We start from the raw sequence: 20,124 nt of genomic DNA, 5'->3' as shown, positions 1-20,124 counted from the left end.
ATAGGGGCCATCTGGTTACCTCCTGCCTCCTCTCCAGTGGGTATTCCCATGAGCCTTTGGCAGTCATTTAATTCCTTCTGTGAGCTGTTTCTTTCAAATTGTCTAAATGGCTAGCAAGTAAACCTCCTGAAGGGAGGCCAACCGCAGGGCTTTATTTTAGGCTTCGATTTGTTGAGAGGATCACAGTTTAGGTGGAATCATATGCTAGATGTCTTTGATCTTTACCACTGTCCTGAATTCAAAAGCAGGCAAAGGTAGGAGATAGTTCCTTTGGTGACAGGGTTTTCTGCTTTTGAGGCTTTTAAGAAGTAGTAATGTGACAGGGTTTTTAATGGAGAGGTCTGTGTTAAGGAGGGAAGGGAATGGAAGATGTTAGTTGGAATTTGAGAAATGGTTTGAAGTTTTTGACAGCATGAGTGGTCTTATATTTATGTGGTCTTAGGAGAGGCAGTTGAGTTGTGGAGCTAAATTACCAGTGTTGTAGTCCTAAAACTGCCACTTAGAGCTAGGTGGAATTGGGGTAATTTATTTCATCTCTTTGTGCCACAGCTTCTTCATCTGTGAAAGGATAATGATAGAAACTGCCATATAGGATTGCTATGAAAAGATGAATTAGTTATATATAAAGTCCTCAGAGAGTGCTTGACACATAATAAGTGCTCAGTAGATTTAATTGTTACTATTATGTTGTAATTCCATCTTTTTTCTCATCACCCAGGTCCAAAAATTGTGTTTTCCCACTTTGGCTTCATCCATCCTTGAACCCCCTTTTGTAAATTGTTGTTAATCAGGAGGAGTTGCTTATCAATGTGAAGTTTGAAATTTATTAGCTAGCATTATAAGAGCAGCGCTGAGAAGCTCAAGATTTTTATGGAAAATGTATGTAGTAGTCTTCATTTTCAGTGATATAACTGACTTTTATTTACTGTTTATTTGCTATTTTAAGTGCTTTATTTTATGTGAGGTCTTATTTAATCCTCATAACAGCCTTTTGAGTTAGAATCTATATCACCCATTTTTTTATGGGAGGTGACTAAGGCTGGAAAGTTAAGTGCCATGTCCAGAATCATAGTTAATAACTGTCAGAGCTAAGATTTGTATCCTGAAAGTGGTACACAAAAGCCTGTATCAGTAATTAATTATAACAGTATGCCAAGTCTCATCATTATGAATACTTTAAAAAAAATTCCTCCTGACTTACTCAGTAACCTATTATAATGGAAGGAAGAGATATTAATCTGATGACAGCAAGTACTATCAAGTTACGTCCATATTATACTGAAGCTATGGGGTCTGGAGGTAATGGATTTAATACAGTAAGATTTATGTCTCATAGGTTTTCTGTTTGGGTGTGTTTTTTAAAAATTTTATTTTAATTCCAGTATCGTTAACAATGTCTCACAGTTTTTATTTGAATGATATTTTATGCAAAGTGAGATTAGTAAAACAAAGAGATCCAACAGATCCAACTGGAAGCTTCATAGGCATCTTAGCCTAAAGCATCAGCTCAGAAATAAAATAAATTTATTTCTCAGTAAAATGTGAAAGGAAGCAGCCATGAGACTGCTGTTGTTACTTAAAAGGCATCAGACAAGGATTTTTTATCATTCATTTCTAGATAAACTCCAGCTTGGTTCTTGAATTAGAAGGTGAAGTAAATAAAAAAGAAAAAGAAAAGTCCCTCGAGGCACATGGGGGAGCTCTGTCAGTTAAGTGTCTGCTCTAGGCTCAGGTCCCAAGGTGGTGGGATTGTGCCCTGAGTCAAGGCTCTCCACTCAGCAGGGAGCCTGCTTCTCCCTCTCCCTCTGCCTGCTGCTCCCCCTGCTTATGCTTTTGCTCTATGTCAAATAAATATATAAAATCTTTTTTTTTTTTTAAGATTTTATTTATTTGACAGACAGAGATCACAAGTAGGCGGGAGAGGGGGGTGGGCCGGGGAGCAGGCTCCCTGCTGAGCAAGAAGCCTGATTCGGGGCTTGATCCCAGGACCGTGGGATAATGACCTGAGCCGAAGGCAGAGGCTTTAACCCACTGAGCCACCCAGGTGCCCCCAAAATACAAAATCTTAAAAAAAAAAAAAAAAAAAAAGAAAGAAGGAAGAAAGAAAGAAAGGTCACCCAGGAAAAACAACAGCTGTTCTTAGAGTATCCTGGGCTTTTTTCTTAGTTCAACAGAAGACTTAAAACCTTGAAATGGGGAAATTTTTGCCTTATTTGGAGTATTTGTGTATGTCAGGTTCACACTGTGTTTAATATGGTGGTGAGTGGGGTGCCTGGGTGGCTCAGTGGGTTAAGCCGCTGCCTTCGGCTCAGGTCGTGATCTCAGGGTCCTGGGATCGAGTCCCACATCTCTGCTGAGCAGAGAGCCTGCTTCCCTCTCTCTCTCTCTCTGCCTGCCTCTCCATCTCTCTCTGTCAAATAAATAAATAAAATCTTTAAAAAAAAAAATATGGTGGTGAGTGTTCCTGGCTATTCCTGTAAACATTTTAACTAATCCTTCTAGGTGTACATGTGATTTTTTTTTTCTGTTACAAGAATTTAATGCCACACGTGTTGGGATTTATTTATTTATTTATTTATATTTTCATTTATTTTTTAAGTGGAGCCCAACTAGGGGCTCAAACTTATGACCCTGAGATCAAGACCCGAGCTAAGATCAAGAGTCTGACGCTTAACCAACTGAGCCACCCAGGCACCCCATGGGATTTTTTTTTTTTTTTTTTAAACACAGTGGCTTTACCCATTTTATCAAAATTAGGGCAATGTCATCACTTTTTTATTTTACCTCATCACTTTTTAATATGTGCCTGGTTTTCAGCGGTATAGATGCAATACTATTTAACCATTTCCTAGATTAGATTCTTTTCAGCCTTTATTCACTGTAAACCATACCTATCTGCATACCTCTGCAGATATCTTTATATACATGTGCAAATAGTTCCTTTTGTCTTAGAAGTGGAGTTCTGGGAACTGGTTCTTAGGGTTTATAGGGTTATAATGTTTATTATTTTTTTTTAAAGATTTTATTTATTTATTTGTCAGAAAGAGAGAGAGCGAAATCACACAAGCAGGCAGAGTGGCAGGCAGAGGCAGAGAGAGAGGCAGGCTCCCTGCTGAGCAAGAAGCCCGATGTGGGACTCGATCCCAGGACCCTGGGATCATGACCTGAGCCGAAGGCAGCGGCTTAACCCACTGAGCCACCCAGGCGTCCCGGGTTATAATGTTTAAATGCTGCTTCACATAGTTATAAATTTGGATCAACACTGTGTCCATTTCTTCATGACCTTACTGGTCTGGGACATCATCAGTCTTTTAGACCTCCCAGTCCTGTCACTGTAAAAGTATAATTTTTGTATGTGGTTTATACACATCTCCTTAATTAGTAGTGAGACTTAGTATCTTTTGAAAGATACTTTTTTTTTCTTTTTTTCTTTTAAGTGATTTGCCCTTGTTCAGGTTCCTCTCAGTGAAGCAGAAATCTAGTCTTCAGGGGCACCTGGGTGGCTCAGTGGGTTAAAACCTCTGCCTTCAGCTCAGGTCATGATTCCAGGGTCCTGGGATAGAGCCCCGCATCAGGCTCTCTGCTCAGCGGGGAGCCTGCTTCCCCCTCTCTCTCTGCCTGCCTCTCTACCTACTTGTGATCTCTCTCTCTCTGTCAAATAAATGAAATCTTTAAAAAAAAAAAAAGAAAGAAAGAAAGAAAGAAATCTAGTCTTCAGAGACAAAAACCAAAGTTGCAAGATGACTTTATAGTTAGAGAAATGTGAACTCAGAACAAAGCTTTGCCACTTCATAACTGTGAATTTGGGCAAATGATTTCACCCCTGAGCATTGGTTTCCTGATCCATTGAGAAATGACAAGAAATACATAGCAGAGCAATGCTGAGGGTTACGGGGTGATGTACGTAAAGCACCCATCATGTAACAGTTCTCCATGAATGTTTGACTAGCTGTGGTGGTCATGGAATGAGAGCAGAGAGGTGCAAAGGATGTTCTGGTACGAGAGGTCCTGATTGGGAAACAGAGTAATGAGTTGTTTGGGGTGGAGAAAGGCCAGTGGCAGCAGCTGCCAGGCTCAGTCTATATGGTTTTCAGGCTTCGTATTTAGGAAGTTCAGGCAGGATCCTGGGGGCTCAAGAGACGGTATATAGGTGGTATGGCCCTTTCTCAGCCCTGAAAAGTTGTACTGGAGGAAGGAGGAGTCCGTCATCAGGACCAGATATATATTGCCAGATGGGGAATCCTTCTCTGAAGTATTCAGGCTTTCATTCAGCTGGATTTTCTCAAAGCTTGGATTTCTTCAGACATCTCCTAGTTTTTATGAGTGTGGGATCAGGGTAGTGGGTATAGTGGTGGAGAATAGTTAAGAAGTAGGAAGGCAAAAGAAAAAAAACTCATTAACTTAAGTCATTTTGGGATCTCTGAGTTACATTTGGTTTTATGGTCTCTTTTTTTCTTTCAGATCTGGCTTATCAGGGCTTTGCAGTTCCCCAACAGAGAAATCTTGAAAAGGACTGACCAGTTCTTACATTTTGAAACCATGGCCCATGTAAGTTGATGTTCTTTTCTCCTTTTTGAAATGTTGTTGATCTCTAGGTTATGTGTACATACTCATTCCCTTAACTTGAACTCTGCCCAGGAACTTGCTTTAGTAACTCTAAGTCCTATGAGGGTTGGGGACAAATAGCCCAGTGTCCTTTCTAGGTGCCCTTCCCTCTTCTCCACTAATGTGGACCGCCTCCTAGCTCCAAAGTCTTCTGTCAAGAGCCATGGGGGAGCGAAAGTGAAATGCCTTGAGAAAAATGCAGGCATTTTCTGCAGAATGTCCCCTTGCTAACATTTTCCAATAGAACAGCTTTTGAGGGCACCTGGGTGGCTCAGTGGGTTAACCACTGCCTTCGGCTCAGGTCATGATCTCAGGGTCCTGGGATCGAGTCCCGCATCAGGCTCTCTGCTCAGCAGGCAGCCTGCTTCCCTCTCTCTCTCCCTCCCCCTCCATCTACTTGTGATCTCTCTCTGTCAAAAAAATAAAAAAAAACTTAAAAAAAAAAAAAAAAAAAAAGAACAGCTTTTGATTTTAATATTTAAATTTCAGAGAGAGTATGTTTCTCTGAACACAGTGATTTTTATTTTTTAAGATTTTTATTTTTGTGATTTTTTTTTTTAAGATGTTATTTATTTATTTGACAGAGAGAGATCACAGGTAGATAGAGAGGCAGGCAGAGAGAGAAAGGGAAGCAGGCTCCCTGCTGAGCAGAGAGCCCGATGCGGGACTTGATCCCAGGACCCCGAGATCATGACCTGAGCCGAAGGCAGCAGCTTAACCCACTGAGCCACACAGGCGCCCCTTTTTTTAAGATTTTATTTATTTATTTGACGGAAAGAGATCACAAGTAGGAAGAGGAGGTAGGCAAAGAGAGAGGAAGAGAAGCAGGCTTCCCGCTGAGTGGAGAGCCTGATGCAGGGCTCAATCCCAGGACCAAGGAATCATGACCTGAGCTGAAGGCAGAGTCTTTTTGTTTGTTTGTTTGTTTGTTTATTTATTTATTTATTTGACAGACAGAGATCACAAGTAGGCAGAGAGGCAGGCAGAGAGAGAGGAGGAAGCAGGCTCCCTGCTAAGCAGAGAGCCCAATGTGGGGCTCGATCCCAGGACCCTGGGATCATGACCTGAGCTGAAAGCAGAGGCTTTAACCCACTGAGCCACCCAGGCGCCCCTGAACACAGCGATTTTTAGTCTGGTTTTATGTAGGAAATATTTGTGTCTCCAGTACACAATTTGACATCTTTTCAACGTTTTTGAGTTTTTTATTGACATGTAACACACATAGAGAAAAGTACACAAGTCCTAAGTGTGTAGCTGAATGAATTTTCATGAATTGAGCATATCTGTGCTGTCAGTACTCAGGTCAAGAAAAGAATATTGCTAGTACCTAAGATGCCCCCTTTTCAATCACTCCCTGCCCACCCAGCCCAGATATAACCACTATCCTGACTTCTTTTTGTTTGTTTGTTTAAGATTTCATTTATTTGAGAGAGCGAGACCTCATGAGCAGGGGTAGGGAAGGAGGAAGAGGCCGACTCCCTGCTGAGCAAGGAGGTCCAATGCAGGGCTGGAACCCAGTACCCCAGGATCATGACTTGCGCTGAAGGCAGCTGCTTAACAAACTGAGCCACCCTGGCAGCTCCCACTATCCTGACTTCTAACATTATAAATGAATTTTGCCTATTTTTAGAACTTATATATATGTGAAATTGTATAGTTCAATACAACCTTAACAAAAGATTAATTGCAGGAGAGTCTCCTTATATTTCACATATAATTCCTAGACCGTCAGAACCATCTATAGGTGTTTTGAGATGCATGCAAATATCATTAAAGAGGATGTGTGTATCTGGTGCTGCTGGTGAGAATGGGGGTATCAGCTTCATACTGAGTGTGAGTCATAACTGAGTGTTATGTTCTTGCTGAAATGCATTTTCATAGTGCACTTAACGTATAGCTCTTGTGTAGTACAAAATAAGTCTCTAAAAAGTTGCAGAAGTATTGAAGAAATTGTGGGGAAAGACACAAAGCAAGTGAGGAACATGAATTCGGTAAAAGAGACAATGAAAATTCTAAAGCTAAAGATATGTTTGCAATAACTAACCCATGTGAACTGTGGTTCTGTGCTGGAGGGAGCCGTTAGGCTATTTGGAAGCTTGGAATTGATGTATAATGCCGTGGAATTCTTTGCTTTAAAATGATGGGAAAATAGGTAACAGTTTAATAATGTAGTCTTAGAATGTCTGATATTCAGGAATGGGTTATTGATATTAAGTGAGAGATCCTTGGTTTGAAAACTTTCCTTGAAGATCTGTGGTGTGATTGAAGAAAGAATTTGGTCCTGTTTGACTACTAGAAGGGAAAACTCCAGACTTCTTCACAGATGAGTTTTCCCGTACATAAGATGAGATTTAGTGTTGGCTCAGTCTTTGTATGTGTTGAAATTTTAGGGTACATGTGAAAGGCTTTTAGGACTGGGTTGATTGGGTAGGAATGTAATTGGGGTCTTATATTGTAAGGCCTAAAATTTCATATGCTTATTTGATATCTTTATCAGGGCTCCAAAGGCCTAATCATGAGTTCCCCTGTTCTTGCGAGATGTGCTCCCCATCCAGCAAAAAGACTCCCACCTAAATAGCTTTCCTATCAGGAAGATGACCTAAACCCCTCCTGGTCCTCACTCTAAAGGGTTTCACCTCCTTGCTGGACCACAAAATTATTCAAACAAACCAGTCACATCCTCCTGAGGGAATTAGGGCCACCTTATCCTCTTTTTACTACAAAGCCTGCCTCCCACAGACCCTGCTTGTTCACTCCATCCCTGAGTGCAACCCCTGTGTGGCCCTGCATGACGTGTGGTGTTCTCCTCCCCTGGGCTGTGAGTATACATGTCTAATAATGCTGTCAATCTCATCTGTCCAGTGTCAGGAATTGAGCCACCTCATACTGTTTAGGCCAAGGGATCTGTCCCTCACCAGTTGGCTGATTAGGAGGTAATCAGAACAGCACTGCAAAGAGAGAGATTGAGAATCATCTCCAGCAAACCCTGAGAGAATAGTACCAGGAGCAAAGTGCACTGTGTAATTTTATAAGATGTACGGGTTTACAGCAAGGTGTCTCAACCTTGGAACTATTAATATTTTGAGCCAGAGAATCTTTTATTGTGGGGACTTGTCTTCTGCATTGCAGTATATCTAACAGTGTCCCTGACCTTTACAAATTAGATGCCTGTAACACCCACACCTCCTCCCCCCAGGTGGTGACAACCAAATTGTCTCCAGACATGGCCAGATGTCTTCTGCAGAGTAAAAGCACTCATTGTTGAAAACCACTGGTCCAAAGTGACATCATCATGGTTGAGTATCCTCTAACTCAGGAATGAGGAAGAGTGTTCAATGAGGGATAATGGATGATAAAGACTAAGTTGCACAAGTAATAGATAATGTACACTGTGAGAGCTGAGGAAGATGTTTGAAATTGAACTGAATTAAAATATCTAAATAGGAAAAGAAAAAAGACTGCATCTAAAATATTCATGTAGGAATTTCTATAAATTTGGCTAAAAAAATGGTCCTTATAGAGGAAATGTTTGTAAGAAAATATGACTTTATGATGAGCTTGAATCTGTTATCTTAGAAGAGCTGTTGTAGTACATTTGGGAGAAGTTCTTTTTTTTTTTTTTTTTTTTTTTTTAATTTTTTTTTTTTTTTTTTTGTCAGAGAGAGAGCGAGCGAAAGCAAGCACAGGCAGACAGAGTGGTAGGCAGAGTCAGAGGGAGAAGCAGGCTCCCCGTAGAGCAAGGAGCCCGATGTGGGACTCGATCCCAGGACGCTGGGATCATGACCTGAGCCGAAGGCAGCTGCTCAACCAACCGAGCCACCCAGGCATCCCGAGAGAAGTTCTTATCAATATTTTTTCACGATCATTTAAGGGAAAAGAAGGTAGAAGACATTTCCCATGAATTTGTGGTAGAGAAGCAGAGCTTGTAGGAGGCTTGTGTGTAGTGTTTCATTTAATTTGGACTTTTTGGTTATTTTATTCATTTCCAGATACTTCTGGGTAAAAAATTAATCTTATCTGTAGCCATAGGACTATTCAAGACATGTAGAACTCTCCTTCAATGATACTAATTTTCTTACTGCCCCTGATACATAAGCCCTACCTCATTTGCCTGTTATGTGAACCCTTCTCTGCATTGCAGTCCTTGATCCTTTTCATTTAAAAAATATTTCATTTATTTTCACAGGTAATACATGAGTCTTATTTTTTCAGGGTTCTGTGACATTCAGGGACGTGGCCATAGACTTCTCTCAGGAAGAATGGGAATTCCTGGACTCAGCTCAGAGGGACTTATATAGGGATGTGATGTGGGAGAATTACAGCAATTTCATCTCACTAGGTAAGGCTATTTATCCCAAACTATGTTGGCTTTCTCTGCTGTCAACTTCAGGACTATGTTTTGAAAAACTAGATAAATTTTTTCTCTCTGTTCCAAAGTAATGGTTTTAGCTTCATTAGGTTGGAAAAAGGCTCCTCCATTTAATACGTCATCACTTTCATCTAGCTCTGTCCTTCACATTTTTTTTTAAAGCAATTTTTTTTTAAGATTTTATTCATTTGACAGAGAGAGATCACAAGTAGTCAGAGAGAGGGGGGATGCAGGCTCCCCGCCAAGCAGAGAGACCGATGTGGGGCTCGATCCCAGGACCCTGAGACCATGATCTGAGCCAAAGGCAGAGGTTTAACCCCGTAGCCACCCAGGCGCCCCTGTCCTTCACATTTTCTTCAGGCTCTGTAATTTACTTGTTTCACTGCTATCCAAGGACTGGGCTTCAATTCTGGCTTGAATTCTGCCACCAAAGGCATTGTCCAAGAAACCAGATTTTACCTTATATTTGAGCCCAGAATTGATGCAAATACTTAACACTCCATTCTAATCCACCTGCAAGGAAAGTACCTAAACACAGGGGCTTTGAGTGTCTCTAAAAATCAGGGGAGCCTATAGAACTTACAAAGTATGAAATGGATCCCACAAAGTTCATTTAAAACTCAAGCAAACACATTCTGTTTCCTATAACAACCATATTTAATTTTTCCTGCTTTGTGGTTGTAATTTAAAATCTAAGAACTTTGCATTTAACATTGAGTAAATAATCCTAGAAAGGATCAGAAGATGTCTCAGTTAAGACACTATCTTGTCAGCAAATGGATAACAATAAAAATAGCTAACACACATATAGGTGTGTATATGTATGTATATATATATTTATATGTAAATACATATAGCTTCATATATTTGTTCTATTTTTTGTACATATATTTGTACAATTCTGAGCATTGTGTGTTACTAATTAATTCTCACAACTCTGGAAGAAATATACTATGGTTATCCTCATTTCAGATGAGAAAACTTAGGGATAAGAGGTTAATAATTGGCTGAGGTAACACAGCAACAAAGGTAGGATTTAAACTCAGGCAGTCTGGATCCAGACTGTGTTCCCAACCACTACACAAGACTGCCTCTCAATGGAGCTTGTATGAGTTTAAATTATATTAAGGCCTGTTCTTAACCATCTGTTCCTTGTGCTCCTGAAGTTACCCTAATATGAGTGCTCTTCAACTCCCTTGCATTTATTTGCTCTTAGGCTTTATAAAGTACCATTTTGATCTGTAGTTAATTATGAACTTAACCAAATTTGGACTGGCTTTTGCACTTAAAATTTCATGTCACATTATCTTTTAAGCAGAACCTTCCATTTCTAAACCAGATGTGATTACTTTACTGGATGAAGGGAAGGAACCCTGGATGGTTGTAAGGGAAGGGACCAGAAGACACTGCTCTGGTGAGTGAGGGCTGAGCAAGATGGGGAAAATCAGCCAAGCTTGTTAGCCTTGACATGTTGGAAATCTCTCCTCAAAGCCCATGGCCTTTGGAGGAAAGGGATGAGACCCGGGCAGCAAATTAAAATCTTTTAAATCTGGCCACCAAAGGAACTTCATGTTCACCTTGATTATAGCTCTCTGGTTTTCTCAGTATTCATATTTTTCGCCTACTTCAGAGAGAGGAGCTGTTCTCTGTAGGAGAAAAAAAGTTGATAATAAACATAAGAACTGAAATCAACAAGATAAGAAAATTAGAGAAAATTAATAAAGCCAAAAGTTGATTTCTGAAAAAGATCAAAGTTGATGAACACCTAGCTTGATTCATCAAGGAAAAAAAAAGACAATTGCTAATACTAGGAATGAAAGAGTAACTGGGTTATCACACCTTATAGCCATTAAAAGAATAATGAGAGCCGAAGGCAGAGGCTTTGACCCACTGAGCCACCCAGGCGCCCCAGTTATCAGAAATCTTTCCATTAAGAAAACACCAGGTTCAAATGGCTTCACCAGCAAATTCTATTAAATGTTTACAGAAGAAATAACAGTGGTACATAAATTCCTTCATAAAAGGAAAGAACAGCTTCCCAACTCATTTTCCAAGAATAGTGTAACTTGCATACTATGTCCTGGTGAATCACCAAAGGGGGGAAAAAAATGATACACTCATCCTTCATGAACATAGATATAAAATCCTTAAGAAAATATTAGTAAATTAAATCTAACATATGTAAAATGATGATAAGTAGGGTTTATCCCGGGAATGCAAGCTTGGTTTAACATTCAAAAATTAATTAGTGTGAAAAAAAATTAATCCATATCTTTCACAGTATTAACAAGAATGCGAGAAACTATGTGATTGTGTCCATATGTGTAGAAATAGCTTATGACTAAATTCAACATCCATTCATAATAAAAATTTTCAGGAAACTGGAAGTTCAAGGGAACTTCCTCAAAAAATACTGCTAAAAAAAATACTACATTATAAACTTCATCATACTCGATTGAACAATTTCCCCCTTAAGATTGAGAATAATGCAAGAGTGCCCACTTTTCCCATATCTATTTAACATTGAATTGAAGGTCCTAGCATTGCAATATGGCAAGAAAAATAAGAGACATAAAATCAAAAAGAAAGAAGTTAAACTGTTTGGAGATGGCATGATTGTGTACATAGAAAATCCTAAGGAATCAAAACAGCAACTACTCCAAGTAATAAAGGAAGAGCATAGTAAGATCATAGGATACAAAGTTACTATATAAAAATCAATTGTGTTTTTATATACTAGATGTGAAAAAAATAAGGAATTTAAAGTAAAATAAATTAAGTCAATTAAGAAATTTGAAAGCAAATTAAGTCAGTTTACATTAGTGTCAAAAAAAATATTAAGGAATAAATTTAACAAAACATGTAGGACCTCTACACTAAAATTCATGGAACATTGCTAAGAGAAATTAAAGACCTAAATAAATGGAGACTGTTTTGGGGATGGGAAGACTTCGTATTGTTAAAATGTCAATTTTATAGTTTTAAGAAGCTGATTCCAAAAATTTATATGGAAAAATGATGGACTTAGCATTTCTAAAGTAATCTTGGAAAAGGAAGACTATATTATAGGACTTAGACTACATGACTTGAAGATACTTCAAGATTCATTACAAAATCTACAGTAATCAGGGCGCCAGGTGGCTCAGTTGGTTAAGTGACTGCCTTCGGCTCTGGTCATAATCCCAGGTCCTTGAATTGAGCCCCGAATGGGGCTCCCTGCTCTGCGGGGAGCCTGCTTCTCCTTCTCCCTCTGCCTGCATCTCCCCCTGCTTGTGCTCTCACACTGTCAAGTAAATAAAATCTTTTAAAAAATAAATAAAGAAATAAAACTATAGTAATCAAAGGGCACCTGGATGGCTCAGTATGCTGAGTGTCCAACTCTTGGTTTTAGCTCAGGTCATGATCTAAGGATCGTGAGAGTGAGCCCTGCATCAGGCTCCAGACTAGGTGGGAAGTCTACTTGAGATTCTCTTCCTCTGCCCCCTGCTCACATTATCTTTCTCTCATATTAATAAATATTAAATAAATAAAACTACAGTAGTCAAGACATTGAATATTGGATAAGGATCAACAACAGAACAAAGACCTTCCAGGTGGAACTCACACTTAAATGATCATTTATTTTTTTACAAAGGTACCAAAACATTCCAATGGGGAAAGGAAAGTTTTTTCCACAAATAGTGCTGGCATAACTGGGGAATAAAATCTTGACCCCTGCCTCATCCCCAAATTAATTTAAGATATATTTTAGACCTGGGGCACCTGGGTGGCTTAGTGGGTTAAAGCCTCTGCCTTCGGCTCAGGTTGTGATCCCAGGGTCCTGGGATCAAGCCCCACATCAGGCTCTCTGCTTAGCGGGAAGCCTGCTTCCTCCTCTCTTTCTCTGCCTGCCTCTCAGCCTACTTGTGGTCTCTGTCTGTCAAATAAATAAATGAAATCTTTAAAAAAATAAAATTTAAAAAAATTTTTAAAAAATATATTTTAGACCTAAATATAAAAACTAAAAAATATAAAAAGCGAAATATAAAAGCTAAATATGAAAAAAAAATTTTAACTCAATATAAATTTTATATAAAAAACATGAAAGCTAGGGAGGCCTGACTGGTTCAGTTAGAGGAGCATGCAACTCTTGATCTTGGGGTTGTAGGGTATAGAGATTACTAAAAATAATTAAAAAATAAACTTCCCGGGACGCCTGGGTGGCTCAGTTGGTTGAGCAGCTGCCTTCGGCTCAGGTCATGATCCCAGCGTCCTGGGATCGAGTCCCACATCGGGCTCCTTGCTCAGCGGGGAGCCTGCTTCTCCCTCAGCCTCTGCCTGCCACTCTGTCTGCCTGTGCTCGCTCTCTCTCCCTCTCTCTCTGATAAAAAAAAAAAAAAATCTTAAAAAAAAATAAATAAATAAACTTCCCAAAAAATGAAAGCTCTGTCTTTTAGAGGAAAACTAGGAGAATTGCTTGGTTTGAGTATTATACTATGGTTATGGTAAAATGTTAACATCGAGAGAGACTGGATGAAGGTTGCATCAAACTTTTCTGTATATTTCTCTGCAACCTCATAGGAATCTACAGTTTTTTCAAAATAAAAAAGAAACAATAGGGGCAAGATGGGAAGAAGGAATATCAGTCAGGAGGTTATTTCTTTTGTCCTGGTTGGAGATAATAGTGGTTTTGATTGGAATGGCGGTGGTGGGAGGTAGAATTAGATTCATGGTGGTCTGCACAGTACATGTTGGTCTGCTCCTCTGTCCAGATACTTCTCACCTTGCTTGTATTTCAACAATCAGCCTGAGGCTGCCCTCCTGTGGGGGATGTCCTCTTTACCTAGACAGGACTCCTCACACAGCTTCCTTCCCCCGATATGGGTAAGAAGCATCTTTGTCTTTTATTGATGTTATTTTATCCATCTACATTTAAGTAATTTTCTTACTTATTGAGGTGCAAATCTAGTACCGTCCTAATTTTTTCTGGTGGTTCAACATATTCTTTCTTCCTTTTTTTCCTCTCCTGCCTTTGCTGAATTAATCAAATATTTTAATTTGATTTTATTTTTTAAAATATTTTGATTTTAGCTTTTGCCTCTTGAATATGTTAGTTATATATACTTTTAGTTTTCTTCTCAGAGTTGTCCTAGAAATTAAAACATGGATTCTTACTACATTGCACCTTAAATTAATCCCTTTCGTATCTTTCCCAATACTGTGAAGATATTAATAATATTTTATTTATGTATTTTTAAAGATCTTTCTTATTTATTTGACAGAGAGAGCACAAGCAGGGGGAACAGCAGAGGGAGAGGGAGAAGCAGGCTCTCCACTGAGCAGGGAGCCCAACACGGGGCTTGATCCCAGGACCCAGATCATGACCTGAGCTGAAGGCAGGCGCTTAACCGACTGAGCCACCCAGCCACCCCAATACTTATTTAGATTTTACCTACATGTTTACCTCTTACGGTGCTCCTCATTTTTTTTCTGCACTGCCATGCTTCTCTCTGGAATCATTTTCTCTGTACATGAAGAACTTCCTTAAATATTTATTTTATTGTGTCTCTTGGCAATGAATTCTCTCAGGTTTGTTTGAAAATATTTTTAAAGGTTACAGAATTTTGTCTTTGTTTTTGTTGGATAGAATTCTGGATTGACAGTTATTTTCCTCTTAGCAAATATCTTGTCTTTTGGCTTCTGTATTTCCATTTAGCAGCAGGTTTTTGGTCATACTGTAGTTCCTTTGGAGGTATTGTTTTGGAGGTATTTTTTTTTCCTTTATGACTCCTTTAGAATTTTCTTTTTTATTTGGTTTTCAGAGATTTACTGTGGTGTATCTAGTTTTATATTGTGGTGTATGTATTCTGTTTGCTATTTTAAGGAATTAAATTAGGCTTCGTATCTTGGGAGTTTTGAAAAATTCTTGGTTGTTATATATTCAAGTATTGTTTCCCATTTTTGCTCCTCTCTCTTTCTGGGACTCAGGTCATACATATGTTAGACCTTTTTAAATTGTTGCATGTGTCCTTTATGTTCTCTGTTTTTTGTTTTTTCTTTTTTTCTTACTCTATTTTGTTCCAGTCCGGCTGCTATAAACCCATTTCCTAGTTCACTGATCTTTTCTGCTAAGTCTAATCTGCTGTTAAAAATATCTGTTAAGGGCGCCTGGGTGGCTCAGTGGGTTAAGCCGCTGCCTTCGGCTCAGGTCATGATCTCAGGGTCCTGGGATCGAGTCCCACATGGGGCTCTCTGCTCGGCAGGGAGCCTGCTTCCTCCTCTCTCTCTCTCTGACTGCCTCTTTGCCTACTTGTGATCTCTATCTGTCAAATAAATAAATAAAATCTTTAAAATATATATATATATCTGTTAAATTCTTAATTTTAGGGGTGCCTGGGTGGCTCAGTGGGTTAAAGCCTCTGCCTTCAGCTCAGGTCATGATCCCAGGGTCCTGGCTCTCTGATCAGCAGGGAGCCTGCTTTCCCCTCTCTCTCTCTGCCTGCTTCTCCGCCTACTTGTGATCTCCGTCAAATAAATAAATAAAATCTTTTTTAAAAATTCTTAATTTTAACTGTTTTTCAATTATGAGATTTCTATTTGGATATATATATTGCTTTTTTTTTGAGAGAGAGAGAGATTGGAGGGGTGAGGGAGAGCGAGAGAAGAATCTTTTTTTTTTTTTTTTAAGATTTTATTTATTTATTTGACAGAGAGAGAGATCACAAGTAGGCAGAGGCAAGTAGAGATGGGGGTGAAGCAGGCTCCCTGCTGAACAGAGAGCCCGATGTGGGGCTCGATTCCAGGACCCTGGGATCATGACCCGAGCCGAAGGCAGAGGCTTTAACCCACTGAGCCACCGAGGCGCCCCGAGAGAGAAGAATCTTAAGCAAGCTCTGCACCCAGTGTGGAGTCTGATGCAGGGCTTGATCTCACAACCCTGAGATCATGACCTGAGTTGAAACCTAGAGTCAGATGCTTACCCAAATGAGCCACCCAGGACCCCTCTCTTAATAGACTTAATTTTTAGAGCAGTTTTAGGTTGTCAGCAAAATTGAGCAGATGGTAGAGATTTCCAACATATTCCCTAAGGGTGCATTATTTTTTTTTAAGATTTTATTTATTTATTTGATAAAGATCCGAAGTAGTCAGAGAGGCAGGCAGAGAGAGAGAGAGGAGGAAGCAGGCTCCCTGCTGAGCAGAGAGGCTGATGCGGGGCTTGATTCCAGGACCCTGGGATCATGACCTGAGCTGAAAGCAGAAGCTTTAACCCACTGAGCCACCCAGGCGCCCCAAGAGTGCATTATTTTTATAAATTAGTGGAAATTGACATCTTTTTCTGTGTTTATATTTTCAAAATATCTTATAAGTCTGGCTTATTCTAAAAATAATTTATGTACATTAAATTCATTCTTTTTAGTATCTAAGAATTTTGACAAATGCATAGTTATGTAACCACCACCATAATCGAGTTTAGAATAGTTTCAAAGTCTCATGTTTTACAGTGATGAGATTTTTTTTTTTAAAGATTTTATTTATTTATTTGTCAGAGAGAGAGGAGCGAGAGTGAGCACAGGCAGACAGAGTGGCAGGCAGAGGCAGAGGGAGAAGCAGGCTCCCTGCTGGGAGCCTGATGTGGGACTCGATCCCAGGACACTGGGATCATGACCTGAGCTGAAGGCAGCTGCTTAACCAACTGAGCCACCCAGGCGTCCCAGTGATGAGATTTTTTGAGTCATTTTAGCAGTTTTATACATTTGTACCGTAGTCATAGAAAGAACCTTTCTTATCACTCCTGTCCCACTTGTTCCCCTATCTTTGCTTACTTCATTCAACATTTAGATTTTCTCTTTCATGTCCCTCATCTGAATCATTATCTTTGACCCTATATCTAACATAGCCTTTATTTTTCCTCTTTTGCACTCAGGTGATCCCAGGTACCATTCCATATTTGGCTGTCATTCTGCTATACTCAATATCTGCCCATGTCTTTTTGCTAAGGATTTCATAAACCTTTCAATGTTAGAATAATTGAAAGATATTTGAGGTAGTTTTCTGGGACGTACAAACATTGCTTTAGCGATATGGAATGGGAGGGAACACCTAGAAGAGGTATGAAGGAACAAAAATTTGAATAAATGTATCACTGTTAAGTAATAGTATAAACTCTAGAGGAGAAAAGCAAATCATTATAGTACTTCTTCTTTTTTTTTTTTTTTAACTTAAACTCTACTCCCAATGTGGAGCTCACATTCAGAATCCCAAGATCAAGTGTTGAATGCTCCACTGACTGAGCCAGTCAGGCACTCCTATTGTAATACATTTTAAAAAGATTAGAAACATGTACATATTCATTAGTGATGACATAATTATGGGAATTAAATGAGTAACATCCATTGCGTATTTGGGGTTTGTTATTTAATGGTAAATGGGCTTTAGAGTTTGTTTCTGCCACTAGGGAAGCTTAGGGGTAAGAAACTAACAGAATAACAAGTGATAAAATTAATAAATATTCCAAAATTGGGACAAAAAAGAGCAACCAGTTGCTGGGATAGAATATAAAGTGCATAGTTTTAAACAGGATCAGCAGGAATGGCTTTTGGAAGAAGTGATTTTTTGATTGAGACCTAATGGTGAAGGGAAGCCAGCCATGCAGGCGGAGGATTTCTCAAAGAAGGAACAACCTGTAAAGGGTCCTATTTAATGGGAACAGTGGTAGTGTTTTTTGTGAGCTGAAAAGAGGCCTTTGTGGCATGAACAGAGAGAGTAAATGAGAGAGGTACTGATAAGCAGATACCAGCTTATTATCTATATTCAGGTATTTATATTTGATTCTAATTATAAAGAGAAGTCATTAAAAACATTTAAGTGGAGAGACTCAAATATTAATGAGCATCAGAATAATTTGCTGGAAAATGTATATAAGTACAAAACAAAAACACACCCAGGACTTAATCCTATAGATTATGTTTCAGTTGGTTAAAAATACCTCTATAATTTTAAGAAACTTTCAGATGATTCTCATCACTAATATGTTTCTGTAATCACCAACCTTATCTCCAGTCCTGTACTCCATTCTGTGTGTTTCCTTTGCTTTTTTTTTAAGATTTTATTTATTTATTTGACAGACAGAGATCACAAGTAGGCAGAGAGAGAGAGAGAGAGAGGGGAGGAAGTAGGCTCCCTGCTGAGCAGAGAGCCTGATGTAGGGCTCAATCCCAAGACCTTGGGATCATGACCCGAGCTGAAGGCAGAGGCTTTTAACCCACTGAGCCACCCAGGTGCCCCTCCTTTGCTTTTTTTTTTTTTAAATGTGTAAGAGTAGTTTGTTCCTTAATTAATAACCTGCAATACAAAAATAAAAATCAGCTCAATAGTGATAGGGAATAGAGAATGATAGCAATATTAATGTGTGAGTTATTTGATACAGAGTACAGGTCATTTTCCTATTGGAATGAAGCCAGAATAGAAGTAAACTTAAAACATTCATCAGGAAAGGCTGAGTGTCCAACTTGATGCTTTATTGTTGGTTGCCCTTTCACCTCTATATGAAAAAAATGAGTAATAAGTGTCTGCATCTAAGAGTGTCTCCCAGAGGTAGATACCATCAACCTTGCATGGCTTCTAGCTGGAGACAGGTTACATTTTGCCCTGTTTCTATCTTAGGAATGGTAGCCTTGCTGGCTCAGGGCTTTTTTTTTTTTTTCCCAGCACCTGGAATTTAGCATTTCCACTTTTTTGTGTGTGAATTTTAGTATCCGTGAAGTGGCCTTCAGCTGTGCTGAACTGCCTTTTGACTCAACTCTTGAAATATCAATTGTTATATTTGTTAAGGTTCTGCCAATAAAGTTGCGTAAGGTTTGAGTGGTCTTCTCCAGCCCTGTTTTCTTCATAAACTCTTAGATTTTTGGTGTGTAATTTTGCAGAAGATAAGGGGTTTTTTAGGTTCAGCAGAAATGCCCATTTTAGAGATATCTAATCCATTTACTTGTAATAGACATTATTTTAGGTGCCTTTTATTTCTCTATAGAAGTTTTCTTTCTTCTGTCACAGGAATATAGTGTGTGTTTGCCTTCTGTTTTCTTTCAGATTTGGAGTCCAGATACAGGACCAATACTTTATCTCCAGAAAAGGACATTTATGAAATATATTCATTCCAGTGGGAGATAATGGAAAGAATTAAAAGCTATAATCTTCAGGACTCCATTTTTAGAAATGATTGGGAATGCAAAGGCAAGAGTGAGGAGCAAAAGGAATCACAGGGGCGATATTTTGGGCAAGTGAAAATTACTTCTGAAAAAATGACCACTTACAAAAAGCACAATTTTCTTGCTGAATATCAGAGAGTTCATAATGGAGAAAAGTTATATGAATGTAAGGAATGTAGGAAGACCTTTATTCGTCGCTCAACACTTAGTCAACACCTGAGAATTCATACTGGTGAGAAACCTTATAAATGTAAGGAATGTGGGCAGGCATTTAGACAGCGAGCACACCTTATTCGACATCACAAACTTCATACTGGTGAGAAGCCCTATGAATGTAAGGAATGTGGGAAGGCTTTTACAGTGCTCCAAGAACTTACTCAACATCAGAGACTTCATACTGGTGAAAAGCCCTATGAATGTAAGGAATGTGGAAAGGCCTTCAGAGTCCATCAGCAACTTGCTCGACATCAGAGAATTCACACTGGTGAGAAACCCTATGAATGTAAGGCATGTGGGAAGACCTTCAGGCAGTGTACACACCTTACTCGACATCAGAGACTTCATACTGCTGAGAAACTCTATGAGTGTAAGGAATGTGGGAAGGCCTTTGTATGTGGTCCAGACCTTAGAGTACATCAGAAAATTCATTTTGGTGAGAAACCTTATGAATGTAAGGAATGTGGAAAGGCTTTTAGAATATGCCAACAACTTACGGTCCATCAGAGTATTCATACTGGTGAGAAACCCTATGAATGTAAGGAATGTGGGAAGACTTTTAGATTAAGGCAACAACTTGTTCGCCATCAGAGAATCCATACTCGTGAGAAACCCTATGAATGTATGGAATGCTGGAAGACCTTTAGTAGTTACTCACAACTTATTTCACATCAGAGCATTCATATTGGTGAAAGACCTTATGAATGTGAAGAATGTGGGAAGGCCTTTAGATTGCTCTCACAACTTACC

The 20,124-nt window shown here is 39.2% G+C and overlaps 1 protein-coding gene across 1 annotated transcript in view; it reads left to right on the top strand.

Annotated features, from left to right (window-relative positions):
- The window catches only part of LOC132005617 (zinc finger protein 82 homolog), an 86,037-nt gene that overhangs the window by 61,516 nt on the left and 4,397 nt on the right, over positions 1 to 20,124 (top strand). The window contains 2 exon segments of the mRNA XM_059382975.1: positions 19,294 to 20,108; positions 20,110 to 20,124. The exon segment at positions 20,110 to 20,124 is cut by the window's right edge and continues 4,397 nt beyond it. Coding sequence (XP_059238958.1) covers positions 19,294 to 20,108; positions 20,110 to 20,124 — 830 coding nt within the window.

Source organism: Mustela nigripes, chromosome 17, assembly GCF_022355385.1.
Source record: "Mustela nigripes isolate SB6536 chromosome 17, MUSNIG.SB6536, whole genome shotgun sequence".
NCBI classification, from domain to species: Eukaryota; Metazoa; Chordata; class Mammalia; order Carnivora; family Mustelidae; genus Mustela; species Mustela nigripes.
The sequence above is the reverse complement of the archived record's forward strand: the minus strand, read 5'-3'. Positions and strand labels throughout refer to the sequence as shown.